Below are 18,661 nucleotides of genomic sequence, written 5' to 3'. Positions count from 1 at the left end.
AATACAAATGTCAATAAATGGTAATATATATAACTATAAATAACCTTCCAGTGAGTTGTTTCTGGCACAACTACAAAATATAAATACATTTCAAACAGTGAACAACTGAAATTACAAAAAGAAGGAAGATTTCAAAATATTTGTTTTAGCACCAAAGAACAGAAGATGTGGCATCCTGGCTATTTCATTTGTTAATGTCACTGGGGAAAAAAGAAAGAAAATGATATCATAAAATCTCATAATTTTAACTTTTTTAGAGAAAGTGACTGGAAGATGAAAGAGGAGGGATAAGAAGGTTTGGAAGTGGTTTGGGATAGCTTTTGAGTAGGATGCTGAACTTAGCTCATAATTTAATGGCAGATGAGCTATAAATTATAGGAAGGAAAAGAAGAGAAGTGTCTGGAGAGAGTTATCCAAGCTGCAATGTTTCTGGAGGTACTTCTGGAGCCCTCTAGAGCCCTGATGCCCAGGAAGCTGGTCTGTGGCATTTAATAAAATAAAGACTCATGCCAATTACTACATTATCTCTCTAGGAAAACAGTTGTTTCCTATTGCTGATATTAGCCGTCCAGTTAATTCCTCCGAGACTGCATCTGGGCTCCATTTTGTGCCAAGCAACCATCTGTTCCTAATCCTTCAAGATCCTTTTCCTTACACTCATGCTTGTGCAGAGAAATCTAAATAACGTGGATTTGTGCTACTCCTATCAGCATTACTTTAGTCGGTATCTGACCAGATTACTTCATTCGCCTTGTGCCCTTCATAATCCTTCCATCATTTGCAAGAGAAGGAGTCATGCAGGACTCGAAGCTTCCCCATAAAGTATCCGACACAGGGTCTGCCCCATCAGATTCTGCTTTACCTAATACATCTCTGTCTAAAGATTTGATTTAAATGGATTGTACTCAACAACTGCTTCCCACTAACGTATGCAACATGTTAAAAAAGGCTGGGGGAAGGAAAAGACCACCGAACATATAATTAAGGCTCAATACTCCATAATTTGAATTGGAGCAATCCAATCTGAGGCTCCCAGGACACATCCAGCTCATGGAACAACCTTGTCCTTCCACAAGGAGGGACAATCTGCATTTACTCAGGTCCAGGCATTTTGTATCGCAAGTTGCCCCTCAAACAAAGCAGACATTTACGTGTCTCCAGGGAGGAACTCATAGAAAGATCCCAGAACGGCCATCCCTCTTACAGATTTAAAGTTGGGTTAACCTGGTGATCGAACAGTGATAAATCTTGAATAAAATCTGAGCTTGAATAAAAGCTAGAAGTACCTAGTGCAATTCTGCACCATAATTGCAGGAACATAAGTGATAGAGGTGAAGAGGGTGGACCATCTATATACTGTATACCTAAAAAGGCTAAATTTATATTTGGATAATCTAATGAAGCCATTGTGCTTATTATATTGTGTGCTTTGCTGCACACCACGGCAGGAGGACAGTATTTTTCATATTTAATTGCCTTTTGTCTGCATGACAAAGGGGAAATGCCAGGTCCCAGTCTCAGCGCTGCTATCGTTACGTTGCTAGGAGTTTTCATCATAGCTTAACACTTGGCTGCAGCAGGGATTTAGTCGCGGGAATTATTTTCTCCATGTCAGCCACCTGGATTTAAAAAAGGTAGCTAGCAATAGACTTAATTTTAGAGTTAAAGCCATGTTATTGAAATACACCCATTTATCTTCACCTTGCTTACACCCCTGGACTAGGTTTCATAAACCCTCCTTCAAGGAGCTTTGGAAAGCATAATAATTGCAGTAAAGTACTGCAGATGTGATCACTGCTGAATGAGTTATATCAGCTTTTATTTGTTTTCAGTTTACAGACATTGCTATTTTAGCTAATAATAGTGATGCAAAGAAGTTTCTACCATCATTGAAACAGATTGATAACAGTAATTAAAAGTAGATTACACTTACAAGGATTCTGTGCCTTAATATGTCCTGCACAGATCACTAAATTTCAAAGGCCACTGGGTCATGTAGTCTTACATTATTAAACAATGGACAGAGAATCAAAGAGTTTTAGCTCATTTAAATTTGTCTGCTTTCACTTTCAGCCAGTAGTTCATGAAAATTATTTTTTGCAGAAAGGACGATCTTTTCTACAACTCATATAAACCCATCTATTTGGCCTTCTGTAGGTACCACCCCAGCATCCTGTGTCATTCCTTGCAATATCTGCCATTTCTCTGTAGGGCCACATTTCTGGTAGAGAGGAGCTAAAAGCTTCTAGCTTTTGTTTCATTGTGAACTCAGAAATTCATGAATCTAGGCAAAAATTCCCAGGGAAAAAAAAAGTGCATGAATCTTTCTTTCTTTCTTTCTTCTTCTTTTTTTTTTTTTTCCCCCACATAGCAAAAAATACTCTGAGGGAATTTCAGCTGTATTTAACACTTAACTTGAGGAAGCATCTTCCATTCAGCCAGCAGCCCTTCTGTCCTGTTCTCTGTACTAATTCACAAAAGCGCTTATGCTGCCCTTGGCATTGCACTATCCAGGAGCTAATACCGGAGTATGAGGTCCTACCAGCTCCAAGGTACTCTCCCCATTGCCTGCTCCATGCAGGGAAGACAAGCAAGCACATAATGACCTCCCTGCGCAATATCCTGGTTTCCCTGGGAAGTAAATCCATGCATTTGGTCCAGAAGGGAGCTGTAGCATGGTTTGGCCGTATCTGGGCTAGCAAGGGACCAGCACCCTAGGGCACACTGCAAACCCATCTGCTGACAACACCAGAACAGCCTGACTGATAAATATTGTACCTTCCAGGGAATCCATAGATACAAGCCTTCTGGTGGCCCAGACTGATAGCTTTCAGATATTTACCTTTCTCTAATAGACAGGACACATATAAAGACTGTGTCTCAAGCTAAGATAGTTCTCTATCTTCAGAAGTGAGGGACAACAATTTTAGAAATATAAATCACCATGCATACACCAATGGAAAAAATTGTTACAAATATTTAAATACTCAGGAGAAAAATAAAAAAAGAAATCTAGAAATGCTTCAAGTGACAAGAACCTCCAAGAGAAAAACAAAAACAAACTTCCAGTTGCTATAGGATTTTAACTAGGTTAATAACCACAGGAACTTTACATGATCAAAATTTTTGGCTCCAAAAACTGTATCCTCATATATTACTCCTTAAAAAAAAAAAAAAAAAAAAAAAAAAAACAAAAAAACTTTTTTTAACTTTTTTTAACTTAAAAGTTGAGGGTGGGGGAGACAGAAAGACAATGTGCTTCTGTACTAGATTTGAAGTCTCAGGCAACTTTATCTGTTTATTTTAACAAAGAGCTGCAGCCAGGTTTTAGAGATTCTGAGCACGTACTTCTCCATTCCGGTCCAATACCTGTAAAATTACTTGGTTCCTTAGTTTTTTACAGTGTCCATTCCTACATACCTATACTTGAAGAATTCACTGCATGGCTTTGGTTTAAGCAGCATGAATTTCATTATATGTAATGTTTCCCAATTAGAAAAAAATGCCATGTATTTTTCTGACTTCTGGGCCTGTATCATCCCACCGATTTTCTTTAATACAGTCTGTATCCCACCAAGTATTCTACCTTCCTCTTTCTTAGCTCATTTTTCTCAAACCTATTTTGCCTTGTTTTCCTACTCTCTCAACACTTAGTCACTTAATTCCTCATCCATCACATCCACCTAGATCACTCTAAGCTGTGCAAGATACCTTGCTCTTGTTATCTTACCTGTCCCCATCCTTCTCATATCACACAAATCCCTCGGAGCACATTTTAACTGCCTGGTTCTGTACCTCTATGCATGTATACCTGCAACTCTAATTCTGCATCAAATCATCTTAATCCTCATCCTGTTCTGAATTTGTGTCATAACGCTTCTCATAATATCATTCTACTGAGGCTCTACCTTCATTCAACAACAAAATAACTTTGTTTTGCAGTCGTGTTTGCCTCAGGTGGGAATTTCACAAAGCTCCAGCCTTGCTAGCATTGCTCACGATGGAGATGACCCTAGTTTGGTCAACACTGACCGTATTTGAAGAACTTCAACTCAGTGAAAAAATCTTACATATTTGTATTTCCGGTTCCTTTGTTTAATCTTTTAGTATCTTTCCTTAATTCTGGCTTTATAAAATAGCACTCAAGTGCATGAGGCATGTTCCACAATGACTCAGTCTCTGGGTGAGAACCTACAAGCACCTGTATCACGTATGTGGCATAAATCTCCATATACACGGGTGTGTGTCTATATATAGGTATGGCAAGCAACGACCATAGGGCACAGGCTACCAAACAGCTATTCTGAAGTAGCTGATACTGAGCTAGCAAGTTACATTTTACTATGTCTGGGTCCAAGCCAGATCCATGGGCACTGTGAACTGAGAACCAGTCACGCAAACCTAGAGAGCCAGAGCGTATCCTTCCTCGTCCACGGGAAATCTACCCACAAAGAGGAAAAGAGGCTGCCTGCAATGGTTTCCTCCTACCCACCCAGTCCCTTAACAACTAACAAAGTACATTTGATGCCTTACATGAAAAAAAGGAGGGATTGGAGGTAAGATACATGAGAGGAGCAAATTTGGAAAGTCATCTTTCACTTAGCTAGCTTTAAGGGCAATTCACTGAGATTTGGGTCCATTCTTCACCACCACACCAAGAATCTCAAAAGGCACCACAACTTCTCTCTGAAGACTTTATCTTTAACCTCTGATTTTCTAGTAATTTTTTCTGAAATGCCACAAACACTAACTTTAATACTAAAGACATACTCTCTTACTTAACCCTCACGGCCAAGAAGAAGAGCCATGAACAGCCAGAATCAAAAGCTAGAAACATTTCTCTCTCTTCTGCTTGCCTTAAGGAGGAAATGCTCACCTTCCAATGAGAAACACTCTCCTTTAAAATGATAGGAATATTTCTCAAAAATCTTTCAAATTAAGCTTATCAGTTTACTTAGCCTCTGAATAGCGTTTGAGCAAACTGCTGCTAGTGAGCCAAATGGTTATATCCCATAACAGAAGTATCAGTTCAAAAAATGCTAAACACCAAATGAAGACAAAGAACATTAATAACTACAACCACCTAGAACACACAGAGCAGCTTCAATGACTTAAATATCATAAATGAAGACATACCACCACAAAAGACTCTCCTAAAAACAGAAAAAGGAAAAATTTAGATGTAAGGATGAAAGATCATCTGTTTACATACCCGTTTGCAAAAACACTTCAATTTTTTTCAGTGCTAGAGAAAGCTGGAGTAAAAGGGACTTTGAAATCAAGAATATTAGGCAGTTATACTCTGGTGTCAGCCAGAGGTTCCAGGGCCATAACACACAATTTTATGAGAGAAAAGTGCTACTATTGCTTCTCTTATTACAAAGGAGTTTATATTTCATTTGTTTGAAGGTCAATCATAACACTGTAGCTCATGATAATTTTTATTGTAATTACATTTTGGGTCAAGTTTGCCACTTTAAATATGCCTCAAATGCAACGTGCTACTCCAATGATTTCTTTACTGTCATAAATACTGCGGACGGTTTGCTTCCTATGCATATTTTAGAGAAAGAGTTTAAACTCTGTTTAAATCTGCACTACTTGGAATTGGAAATATTTTGTTTGTTTTACATACTAAAGCATGAAAATCTGAAGATAACACTGCATTTCTATAAAAAACAGGTTCCTCTTACTCTGAATCCAGTAACTTAAAAAGCTGTATTATATTTACAACCTTGATAATATCACCTCCTTACACAGCCTCACTGTACAACCCAATTCCAGACGGGCAGCCCTCATATGATCTTGAATTTAAGCTGCAAGTATTATCACTTCTGTCATATTTGCTATAAATAAAATGGAACGATGTCAAAAGATGGTACTCAGCACAAAGACAGGGATGGCATCTAAAAAGAGCTCTACAAAATCTGTAGCAAAATCTGTATTAAAAAATAAGCATATAGATTTAACAAAGTGAGGATGCATAACTGTAGAATGTCTTTTAAGAATTAAAAAAAAAAAATCCACAATGTTCTAAGAGACAACTGTTAAAATGTTAAAAAAATGAACAGAGATTTTATTTTTTCATCTGTTTAGGGTCCTAAAGATAAAAGGCTCTGGAGGAAAATTAAAATGAGTTCTAATGCCATTATAGTTGCATTTTAATAATGAATTTTGTCTACACTGACTTGTGCATGCATTATTTGTCATAGTTATTACTTGTTTTCCGTATTATCTTAGGCTGCAAGCTTGATTTCTTAAACGTTTATATGTTTAGCAGTTAAAAAGCTTTAATTCAGTATCCCTTTAAGATTTGTACCTTTTCTCTCCTCAAACGTTTCCTAAAATTCTAGCAGTAACTCAAGAACTGCTTATAAAAAAAAATGTTTATAAAAACAGATCATGAGAAAAATAAAATTCCAGCATAGTTCAAAATGTAATCCTAGGATAGGATTTGAAAAACGCTCATTCACAGGCATTCTCCACCTCCATACAAGTCAGTGGGAAATTTGCCACTGGCTTCAGCTGGAGCTGAGTCAGAGTTTTGACCCCTTACGCAAACCCGTACCAGTCTGCCCTGGAGTGGATTTAGGAGAGCTTAAAGGCGATGACTGGTGTGAGCCTGAAAGGGAGGCTGTGGAGGGGAGACATCCCCACCGGTCCAGCTCGCTTGGAAGCGAACCTGAGAACACTCTTTTGGATCATCAACAAAGTGATTTTAAAAATCAGTGTATACCTCTGCACGTGCATACAGGGGTACTGAAATGACAACAGCCTGTTCCTCCTCTGACATCGGAAAACCCCTTGGATACAGCCCAACAGCTTAACGCCATCCTCTCACACCCGCACAGAGCTTCAATTACCTGCTGCGGCTGTCAAACGACCATGATCCTAAATCAACTCAAATTAAGAAAACCCAGCGCATTCCACGTCAGAAACGCCAAAAACCACTTACCTCATCCACGTTCTCAAAGGCATTGATGATGTCGTAAGGTAAACAGGACAGAAGGTCGATCACAAACCACGTTTTCAGGTAGTTCATCCTTATGAGTTTGGGGTCGGATATAACCTCTCCACCAGGGCCAACAAAGGTCGTATGAAAGTTCAAAACAATGTCAACTAGAAAAATAACGTCTACAACACTGTCCAACACGAGCCAGGCAATGTTGTTCTGTTTTGTCTTGAAGGAGACATTATATGGAACCATAATTGCTGTGTAGAAGGTTAGAATTAGGATGACCCAGTCCCAAGTGGTCTTAAAAGCACAATAATGTAGTATAATGTGTGGTGGAGTCTTTGGAGCTTCTTGCTTGTACTGAGGAAGAATATCAGATCCCAGCTGGAGGACCTATAAGAGAGAGAAGAACAAATGTTATTCTTTTCAATAAACACGTTCTAATTGGGCCTAATGGGTTTCTGTAGGAAACAGTACAAAGAAGGGATTGTATCCATTATACATTGGATATTCCAAGTCAACCCGCAGTTTCTGAATTATTTTATTTATTAATCTTGTGAGTTCATCATTGCAAAAGTCTGATAAGGATGGGTGGAGGCAACTAACGCTCAACAAATGGGAACAGCCCAACATACAGCAGTAATCTTACATAAGGCGAGGTCTTTTGCAGGTGCACTGAAGGAAGGGCAGAGAGTCAAAGGGTAGCGCCCTGCCGAGCACCAGGCTGTGGGTACTGCTGTGCCAGGTCATGCCCTGCAGTTACAAGCATGAGCATTCATTCATACCGGCAAGTGTTACAAAACTAATCCTTTGTGCCTGTCCTCTGTTTTGAAACCACTGCTTAGCCAGAAAAATATCCTATCAAAGGTAAACTAGGCTTCAGCCTTATAAAATGAAGTATTACAGGCACAGCTTCTACCCTAACCCCCTGACAATATTATGCTTCCTTCCTATTTTCTTCAAAAAGTTGTTGCTCTTACAGTTCAATATCATCAATGAGCTGTTTTTTTATTTCTTATAATTAACTTTTTTTAAAAAAAAGCTGCATATTCCTATAGTCTGCTGCATGAGGATTTTTGTAAAATTTGGAAATGGAAACACTGTAAAGGAATCAAGCCAAATTCACTAAAGACATTCTTCTTAGCTAATCTAATTGCCTCTTATCTCAGTCCAGTGCAAGAAACAAAAGCACAAAGGAACACACAATGTGGTAATATATTCAGCTGACAACTGATTTTTGTGTATTTTGGAAATAAAAACACATTTCAGATTTTTGGCTCTTGAATGCATATAGGATAAAATAAATATTTCCAGTGACTCTGAAATTCATTTCAGCGCTTCACCTGTCCTATACTGGAGCTAATGCACCATATTTGCAGGGACAGTTAAGACTGCAAACAGCAACCTCAGATGGGTAAAAATGATCAAATGCATAGTGTTTGCTCAATGAAAAGGAGTAAAGGGCTCTGAATGAACAGATCAACATGAATCGAAATATCACAATACAAATTTTCTATTAATTCTTTTCATTCTTATTTTTAAGGTAAAAAGAAAAACAATTACTGAGATCAGACAGTACAAGTCTTTCACTCCGTGTTAGGAGGATATGGTTTCCCATTACGCCTTATCAGGCCCAGTGTCAGGCTGTAACCTAAAGGGATGCAAATCTGCTTGTGCCTACCTGTTCCCATCCTGCTTCAAGTCAGAGTTAGCAATAATGATCTGTACAAAAAATCAATTAAGCTCATTGCTTTGGTGGAAAACTAACCCATCATTACATCAGAGCTATTTGTTTTCCACAGAATCAGCTGAGTTGAATAAATTCATTCTGTGACCAGAAAATCACTAAACTCAGTACAGGGGAAAAGCAGGGAGAGTGTGCAGCAGAGACGTCCAGGAGACCATGTCTGCTCCATTTAACAGCAGCCTTGAGTTAGACCAGCTTTGGTGTACCATAAAACCACACTTTGAGCTCTCACCCTCTGGCAGTGCACACTGAGCAGCAAGAGACCCCTAAAGACATCATCCTCTAGGAGTGACAGTTAAAGATACCAAGGTCCACAGGAGACCGTTAAAGATACCAACTTCCTGACATCCTTCCCCAGCTGACCAGGACAAGCCTTACAAACAATTTTCCTACAACAACCCAACTAGCAATGATCAGCTGCCACTGCGGCACTCTGAACTGTCATGCTGCCCCAGGGCTCCTCCGTGGAGTAAAAGCAATGCCCAACATAAGCACTTTTTCACAACAGCCTCCTTTGTGCAAATCCATGAAACGTCTTTCAATGCCAAAATTCTCCCCAATATGTAACACGCAATTTTTGGCCTGTGCTTACGACTCCTAATCTGGTGGCTATCTCCAGTTCCCTCCTTTCTGTGGAATCATCTGTGGACAATGTAGCTCTGCACTTTATTGTCTAATAAATCAGGACTGGTACTCCTTCCCTTGGCTTCCTCGGGCCTCTTTGTTCCCTGCCTCCTAGCTGGGGCAGGAGCTGGAAGTAGTCTTACTCTTGTTAGTGCAGTAAGTTTCTTAGAGCTAAAGCAGAATGCAATGTAAACATGCTTGATAGCTCCCTATGCCTCTGATGGAGGAGTGTTTAGGGGCTCCCATGATACTGTAAAGGCATAATTATTATTATTAACATAATATCATGCTGAGTTTGACACGGTGTGTGGGTGGCAAGTGGCTGTGGAGACCACTGAACTATAATGATTATTTCTTCCATGCTGCATAAATTTTTAATTTTAAACTACTAAAGAATACATAATACCTTATTAGTCAGCTATATTCATCACAGACCCTCTGAATTATTCTTGTATACAACTAACAAAGATGACTGGTAACAGCAGGCAGAATGCTCTTCCATGGATAAGCTACCGGATAATGTTCCTCCTCAGACACAAAGGCAAGAAAAATGGGCCAGGTAGGCAATGACGGACCTCAACCTGGCAGCAGCAACCACATCTATACTGCTGACGGTGCTTTGTGTAAGCAGCCCGTAACACGTTATACGGGAAAAAACCCTACACCCCTCAGGTAATCCATTCCAGGGTGTCACCTCCTCCCTGACCAGGGACTTTCCCTTTGCCTAACCTAAATCTTCTTGCCGTGACTTTTTCTCTTGCTTGAGTGGACGTGGTGAACATTTTACTCCCACCTTCTTCGCAGGAACTTTAGACGTATTTGAATAGCGTTACCGTAACTTCTCAGTCTTCCCTTCTCTTGATTAAACAGATATATACATATGTATAAGTGGATATAACTGGATTTGCAGAACACTGTAATGTCATGAGTCAGAAAAGCAGTAAGTGAGAGTAATTCAGCAGTCATTCAAGCTACTCCTGCACTGCTATGGGATAATTCATGGAAAACGTCACATTGCCAACTCCTGAAAACTGTAGGCCTCAATTCTGATCTGATTTTAAGCAGAATCCTTACTATAGATGTGCACTAAACTCAGAAGGGGAACAAGAAACATTTAAAGCTGCTACCAGCTCTGAGCATCAAACTCAGGACAAGCCCTCCGGCACCAAGTGGCTAGGGCTGTCTTTTTTACTAGCCCAAATATTTTGACAGTTTCATTACTAACGGACATGAAGATGAAAGCAATACCTCCATTTGATAGTTAACCTGAAGGCATTCACTTGTTGCAACATCTGTACTATTAAGGTGATGTCTGCAACCTGCCAAAGAGTTCATTTCATCATTTTTAAAGGAAAAAGAAAAAATAAAAAAAAGATGAGCAAAATACTGCAGGAATGACTTCTGCGAGAAAGTCGAGAATTAAGTGTACATGTGGTCAGTGTGCATGTGCAACCCTGGAGATCCAGACAGGCAAACTTCCAGAGAAGGGCACCTGGTTTCTCAAACAGCCCATCTCTTTCAGTGAGACAACTAAATGAGTAGATGACCATCCACCAGGCATGGTGCTCTTCTGTGCAGCTGTGACACCACGAAGATGAGCAAACCGCGCACCCCAAATTAAGCAATGGCAACAAACAGAAGTAGGGCCATGTAAGTAAAAATGACCTACACAGACCATTTTTACAAGTAAAAGTACATGGTCTATCTGAAAAACGTAGGCTTGGCACACAGTGCTTCCTCAGGATGAGCAGAGGACACATTGAAAATAGCAGTTGGGAAAATATTTCCCTGCAAAAATACTATTTATGAATGGGAGTGGGTTTTCCCCCTATCTCTTCCTGTCAGGCTGGTGTCCTTCCCACTTACTTCAGCTAACCGGGAGTGTTTGTGCACCACCTCGGCTTTGTTCATCGGCGTTAGCTGCTGCAGAACGCTGCGGCTGTTCGTCAAGGCTCGCGTCAACCGAGCAAACTTCGTCCAACCTGCAAGAAACACGAAAATCGGGTCAGAAGTACCTGTACCTCATTCATTTCGAGTAAATCTCCTTCATATTCACTGCTATTAAGTCTCAGACTTGAGTGGTTTCTCTCTCAATTGCTGCAAAAAACAGCTATAGGCTCCAGGCTTAAAGACCTTGCAAAAGAGGAAAAATACCACTACTTCAAGGCAACTACACGTAAATCTGGGCCGAATCAAAATGCTCTGGCTTGATCTTTCTTCTGCATTTTGGAGGCACAGTTAGAGGGATCCCTGAAATCTAATCCTAAACTACTGAAGTTAATGGAAAGGTTCCCACTCAATTCCAAGTCTGCAAATCCTGCAGAAGTAACAACCTGCCAAGCGACAGAACGACCGCAGCTGTTTCAGGGCCACAGAAGTCCAATGCTTAATTCCTTACTGTTTTTTGCTTCAACGAGAATTTCAGGAACAAAATTAAAAATCATTAAAAAAAAAATAATCAGCCAAAATCTTAACACTAATCAGCGTTGTATGCACAACAATGCTTCACACTAGAAAAAATCCTAAGGCTTTAAAGACAGATTAAACATGAGTTTTTAAAAGGCGTTAAGAAATACATTTAGTCATTAAACTAATGATAAATGGCTGCCTTAACAGTAGCTTGAAACCCACACACGGGGCAACCCCTGGGGAATTTTTCTTCAACACGCAGAAAGGAACAAACACCCTTTATTACCGACAGCAGCGCAAATCAGGAAACTTGTCATTAAATCATTTCTATTGGAAAAATGCCCATGTGTGACAGCTGGCGAATATACGTCAATGGATGAGGTATTAGATCAGTGGTATCAAAGAAAAGGCTGCGGTTTTAAGTGGCATGGTACCTCTGGGTTAACCAGCAAATTAAAAATTCACACACCTGCACGAAGGAAACACCTTCCCATGAGCACTAAAGTGTGTTTTGTTTTATGACTTTAATCCTTGTTTCAATGTGAGCTTTTTTGCATTGTGGTATTTCCCACAAATTCCACCTGCTCAACATTCAGTTTAGGCAACTTATATATATATAAATATATATATACACACACACACATATATATGTATGTATATATGTATAAAAAAACATGTTATAGGCAGGAAAGAAGGTCAGGTGCAGGTTTTACTCTTACCTAACTTAAATGCTGAGCCAGTGAAAATTGGGGGAAATCTCAGATTTGAGAAAAGAAACACAATATTTCTATGTTAGCTTGTTTTATTTTTAAATGCTTGCTGTCTGGTATGAGTCAGAGACATGGAAAGTTAGGGGAGGCCCTGAGAAAGATAAAGGGCAGAGAGCAGACAACACAATAAACCTGCAAGAAAAAAATCATTTATCACTTGGCTTTGCAATTTACTACCTAGATATCACATTCATACAAATATAAATGCACTGTCCATCATTCAGCAATCAGAACAGATCTGAATATCATAATACGTTAGCAGCACAGCACAAGTCATTCGTGCCTGACTACTTAAATATCGCTATCTCAAAAATGCACAGTGAAAAGATGAAAAGGAAAAGTAAAATTTTTCATTCACTTTTCAATCGAAATTTAAACGTGAATTTCTGACACGCTCGCAGGGTTATTCAAACTAGGTATATGTACTATCTGTATTAAACAATGTCAAACAAAACTACGGTGACCCAAGCATGAACTATTTGTTTCTTGTAAAAAAATCTTGTGGCTTTCCTTCTCCTAATCACCTTACAACACTCTGGCAGGGAGGGAGCAGTAAGAACTAGTTGAAAAGTAAGAAATGAGAAGTTCTTGCTTTATTTTTCTTAAGCAGTGATTTCAAAGAGCAAGCGAGCGCGGCAATGGCGTCACGACAGCTCAGCCCAGACATTTCTCATAGTTGTTGGAGGCCACAGAGCATCAGGCCGACCTCTTTGGCGCACGGCGATCACGCTGCAGGAACCCGAGACAGAGAGCCGTTGGAGTGATGCCCCAGCAGCACCGCCTGGGCACGTGGCACATCCGTGCACACACACACACACGCACACACGTACAGCCTTCCTTGTGGTCCAGGGGGATGGGTTTGGGCCAGCCCCCAAGTTTGTAACTCCTTCCCACCGCGCTGGTATGACAGGAACGGGAAGGTCACCAGCAAAACCCAAATTATGGGCAAATTTCTGGATTAATCCAGAATGCGCTCCTTTGCCAGACCTCAACTCTGCCACCTACGCGGACTTTTCTGGTGGCAGGAGCTAGCGAGTCAAGGTTTACTTTTATTTTCTGAAGTTTCGGTCACTGATCTGTACATTGATTGGGTGAAGACTGGGACAAAAGATGGGGGCTGGCAATGGCAGGAGATGGCCTCTAGCAACTCTTTCCCACAGCGCTTTGCAGGACAAAGGACTGCACTCACAAAAATGCGGGTTTTAAAAATGCTTCTCCCCTTGTAAAAGCAAAACTGGTGAGAGATCCCTTAATATCTTCTTAGGTAAGAAAAATGTATTCTGCATTCACCACAAAAAAATACAGCCTGAGGAAGTTGAGGAAATACCACAAAGCATTGGAACAGCACACACAAGACATGTTCCAAACAGTGACTCTTTTTCTGTAAAAATAAAAGAACTAATACTTATTCAAATACATCTTTTCCATCTTGGTAAGATCACCAATGTCACATGAAAGAAAGAGACCATACATTTTAACATTCTCAGTTACCACTCTGCTTATCTGGTCTGATCCCTTCTTCTCATGGGGCTAACCATTTCATTGTGCCTTTTCTGCACCAAGACCAAGGCTTTCGGTTAGGCTAGAGACCAACCTTTTCCCCTTTTCCAAAAACATTTCCAGCCTCATTAGCGACTTAACATTTTTACATTTATTTCTGCCACGTGAAGCCAACGGGATGGTGGAAGCACAGAACAGGCTAACATGACCTTGTTCTAATCCAGCACAAAGGCCAGCGTTATCCTGCCTACTCCAATCTATCTGTCTGTGATAGCGCAAGAAAGCACCAAGTTCTTTTGCTTCCTATTTGCAGCCCAACAGAATTAAAGACATAGCAACAGCGAGGTGCTGGGCTATGAGTGGGAAGGTGAAAATGAATACAGGCTGCCTCGTGTCTTAAATAATCTCCACAGGGTACATTTCTGAGTTTCTTGACCTTGTTGTAGACTACCTAAGATCAGAATTATATTTAAAACCAATTTGTATGCTTAAATAGACCAGGCATGATTTGCATAGCTGCCTACTGTTGTCAATGCTTCTTCAAACGATGCCTTCCTTTCTCTTCCTCTATACACAGAGATTTAAAAATGATAATTTTATCACATGTATTAGTGACCTCCTGTCCCCATAGATATTTTCAGTTTGGAAGGACTAAAGGAGTTGGGCAAATAGCAGGTGTAAGAGGGAGAAAAAACTACTTGTGAGGAAAAAGCAACACTTCTGATGCTCTCTTCAGCTCAGTTGGATTGTGTCTTTCTTCCATGGCTCCACTTGAAAAATAATAACCTGAACTTGCACAGTTGCACTCAAATACATAGGAACAAAGACAACATGATACCAGATCACACCAGCAGCTGCTTTTGTCTGGAAAAAAAGCCAACCCTGGTATTTCAACAAGAAGTAAACCAGCTTGAATGGACAATTTTGGAATGATGCACACAATTCTTTTCCCCTAGCTCTCTTTTAATTACTTTATGATTCATAGACAATAATAAAAGATTTACACCTCTTCCTCTCAAATAACTCACATGACACATGTTCACTCTCATGACCCATATTAAATATTTGTTATTGAAAAGGATCCTAGCAATGTATTTCCCTGTTCCTGGCCATTACTCAAATTAACTTCTTTATATACTCAAGAACGCAAACATGCCAATTTAACAACTCCATAGAGTTGCAAAGCCATGACACATGAACAAGACCAACATGCCCATGAAAGATAAGAGCACTCTGAAGTAAACTCATCTCTGCTTTGGCCCAGCTATACTATTTTCCTTCCAAGCTGCAGCTTTGCTTTGAGCTCCATGGTTTTAGTCAGGTAGCTTGTACTTAGCCATGTACTTGAGGGAGTGCAGCACTAAAAGCTGTGTAGACACCAGCCAACTGAAGTAGGCAGAGAGCCTGAATGCCTTCTGGCCTTTGGGTGAGGGGGAAAGCTTTTGTAGACAGTTTAAGTACGCTCACTCAACCACCTCTTAGATGCCTACACCACTACAGAAATGATGTGATACCTGAGGAAGAGACTCTATCTCCAGCTTTCTTGTTAATGACCCCATATGCAGGTAAGATATCTTGCAAAGGAGTAATATGTTAATCTTCATAGCCCTTCTGACAGTCCTTCCACAGTCAGAAAGTCCAAGCTGCCTTTTACCTGATTCCTATTACTCACTATAGCATATGGCTTTATCAGCTGCCATTCTAACAAGAGTAGAGTTATGCCCACACATCTTTCTCCCTGAATCAGTCGCTGTGGTTTACGCTGGACAGCTGTGATGGGAACAACCTTGAGGCAGCTGCTCTTGCAACAGCTCTGCCCCACCACCTCACACTGTCTGGGACCCTCTGCTGCTGCATTCTTGCATTGCCATAGGAGCTTCTCTCCCTGCCCTTCTAGCTACCATTTTTCTTCCCATTAATACCCTCCACAGCTCAATTCATTACACAAACACTCTCATCCATCTCTAGCAAACACAGCTCTTTTCTATTTTCTTCTGTAAGTCAGGAAAATTTCATCTAAGTTGAAGATGCTGTTGCGATATATGGTGGAGCATGAAAAGGATCAGAGTAAAAGCTGTCCAAAGAAAGCACAGCAAAGGAGGCTTCTCCAAGCACCCTCCCTGCGGACATGGCAGCTTAAGGTTCATGAAACATATTATATCAGTTTAAAGCTAAATTCATACATCAGAGTTTATGAAGAGTTTAAAAATCTCAAGGCAAGATGTTAATGTTGTTTACAGCGCAGTCACTCTGAAAAATATAGACTTGACTAAGTGTCCCTAATAAAACATTACGGTGGCTCTACTGGGTAGCAATTAACCTCTTTGCCAAGGTTTGTCTGATCTTAAAAGGAACAGAAATAATGAAGGCTTTTAAATCAGTGAATCAGAGAACTATCCAGTATCTTAGACTGCAGTGAAAATGTTTAAGTTAAGAATGATGGTCTGTGTAAAAAGCAACTGCAAAGGGTAATTATAGCAATTTTAATGGCGATTCCTGATTGCAGGAGTGTAACACCTCCACACACTAAAACGGTCACTCTTTTCCCCTTGCAGTGGAGCATGAAACAGTTAACTTACTACAATGCTTAGCTAATACATACTCCACAACTTATACACAAAAGCAAAGTAGCAGCAATGCTTGGAATTAGGCAGTCTAGAATTGGATTTAATAATATGCATTATCCTTTTGCATCAATAGTTGCATCTTCAAATCTACACCACCTATAGAAGTTCAGCCAGTAAGATCATTACAGAGGCTGGCAGTTTGCTCTTTGCTGGCGGTGAATTATGACCGAAAGAGCTGATCGTCTCTACAGAAAACTGTATCATCCTGCTGTTGCTTTGTCAGAGAGGGAGAGACACACACACACAAGACTCCTGAATAAATGCAATAATAGACAAACAAAGCTCAATTGCCTCTGTGATCCGGTGAACCTATTTATCAATTAAAAAAAAAAACACAAGTCTTTGTAAATGTGATCCATAATTTTAAGATAAATTTCCTGATTACCACAAGGTAATTTGGGGCATATCACTCTACCTCTCTGAGCTCCAATTTCTTCTCCATAAAATGGAGATAATGCTAATAACCTATTTTGCAAGCCATTTTGAAATCTATCGATGAAAAATTCTTAGATTCATAACCACTAGACTGCATTGGTATACAATATATTTTTAAGCTTGATTCTGACACAGCTGTGACTCTACAGTACACATCTTAAATCTCATGTTTCTGCATCCAAAATGAAACTTGATATGCACACACACACACAAGACAACCAAGAAGCTTATTTCCCACATGTATATAAAAATAATCGCAAATTTTGGGGAAAAAAGACTAACTAATTTAAATGTAAGTCATCATCTTTTAAAAGGAGTCCGTCAGATAGCAAAATGGTGCCATTCAATGGTCAAGGGAAAGGACCACACCAGTCAAAGGCTCAGAATAAAAACAAAGGCAGCAAACAGAAATGGAAAGGCAATATACTACAAAACAGTGGGGTTGGGAGGAAAAGGGAACAAGCATAGGAATGAGAAATTATGACTTATGAGAATGGATATGGAAAGCTAAAGACATAAGGGAAAAGGTTTTCCCTGGCTGGATGTATCACAATAACAATGGAGTTTAAAAAGAGCTTCCAGAGGACATCCTAACGGCTTTTTGTACTCATAGGCAAAAAGGGTACAAAACAAGCAAGCAATTACAGGTTGTTTAGCCTGATCTCAGTGCCACGCAAAATGAGAGAAAAGCTGATGCGAGTTTCAATATGTTTATTAAAGAAAAAAAAGAAAGGAATATAATGAATGGGTGTCAATATAGAATGATGTAAAACGTCCCACGATGTTAATTTCATTATTTTATAAGAGCATAAATTTGATTCAGGAAGACAGCCAAACGTCTTGACAGGACCAGTGGCATGCCAAGCTCAATAGATGGTCAGAGCCACAGCCAATGTATTATGGACCCTGGAGAGGCCTGAGCCAGGAGGCCTCCCCATACCCACAGCTCCATCACGTTGGGGCCAGGCAGGGCAACGACTTGGGCAACCAGCTTACCAGTGGCCTTGGCAGCTGCCACTAGTTTCCTGCCTCCTCAGCAAGGGAATCACAGAACGGTTGAGGTTGGAAGGGCCCTCTGGAGATCATATAGTTATCTAGTCCAACCACTCCTGCTCAAGCAGGGTCACCTGCTTCCTCCCTCCCAACATTTCCCAGTGAAAGTAGTGGAAAATAGTAAAAAAATATATATATATATATATATATATATATATATATATATATATATGTATATACGTATATATATGTATATATACACACATACATACTGAGAGTCTTTTGGATCCCAGTGGTAGGTTTCCCTTCTATTCAACATTTTTCCCTATGGTTTGAAAGTCATTATAAAATCACTGATAAAATGCCCGGATGACAAGAAGATTAGAGGAACGTTAAACAGTAGCGAGGGCAGTCCTGTAGGATGATGTGTTTGATTACTGGAGGTGCATCAGTAAAATGTGTTTTAAATGCAAAATAGATGTCTAGAAGAAAAGCAATGCAAAATCTATCTACAGAGAGGTATCTAAATTGTATCTTAGAGGGGAAAGTACTTTAGGAAAGAACAGTTCTGAAAGCAATCCAGAGGTTTTAGTAGATGAGC

At 39.9% G+C, this 18,661-nt stretch overlaps 1 protein-coding gene across 1 annotated transcript in view; it reads right to left on the bottom strand.

The window, feature by feature from the left end:
* The window catches only part of KCNH5 (potassium voltage-gated channel subfamily H member 5), a 155,775-nt gene that overhangs the window by 106,965 nt on the left and 30,149 nt on the right, over positions 1–18,661 (bottom strand). Inside the window, exons 5-6 of the mRNA XM_062576827.1 lie at positions 11,193–11,308; positions 6,956–7,348 (exon numbers count right to left, since the gene is read on the bottom strand). Of these exons, the coding sequence (XP_062432811.1) occupies positions 6,956–7,348; positions 11,193–11,308 (509 nt within the window). The remainder of the gene's footprint in view (positions 1–6,955; positions 7,349–11,192; positions 11,309–18,661) is intronic.

This window comes from Rhea pennata, chromosome 5 (genome assembly GCF_028389875.1).
Source record: "Rhea pennata isolate bPtePen1 chromosome 5, bPtePen1.pri, whole genome shotgun sequence".
Lineage (NCBI taxonomy): Eukaryota > Metazoa > Chordata > Aves > Rheiformes > Rheidae > Rhea > Rhea pennata.
Note: the sequence above shows the minus strand (reverse complement) of the source record. Positions and strands in the feature narration are given on the sequence as shown.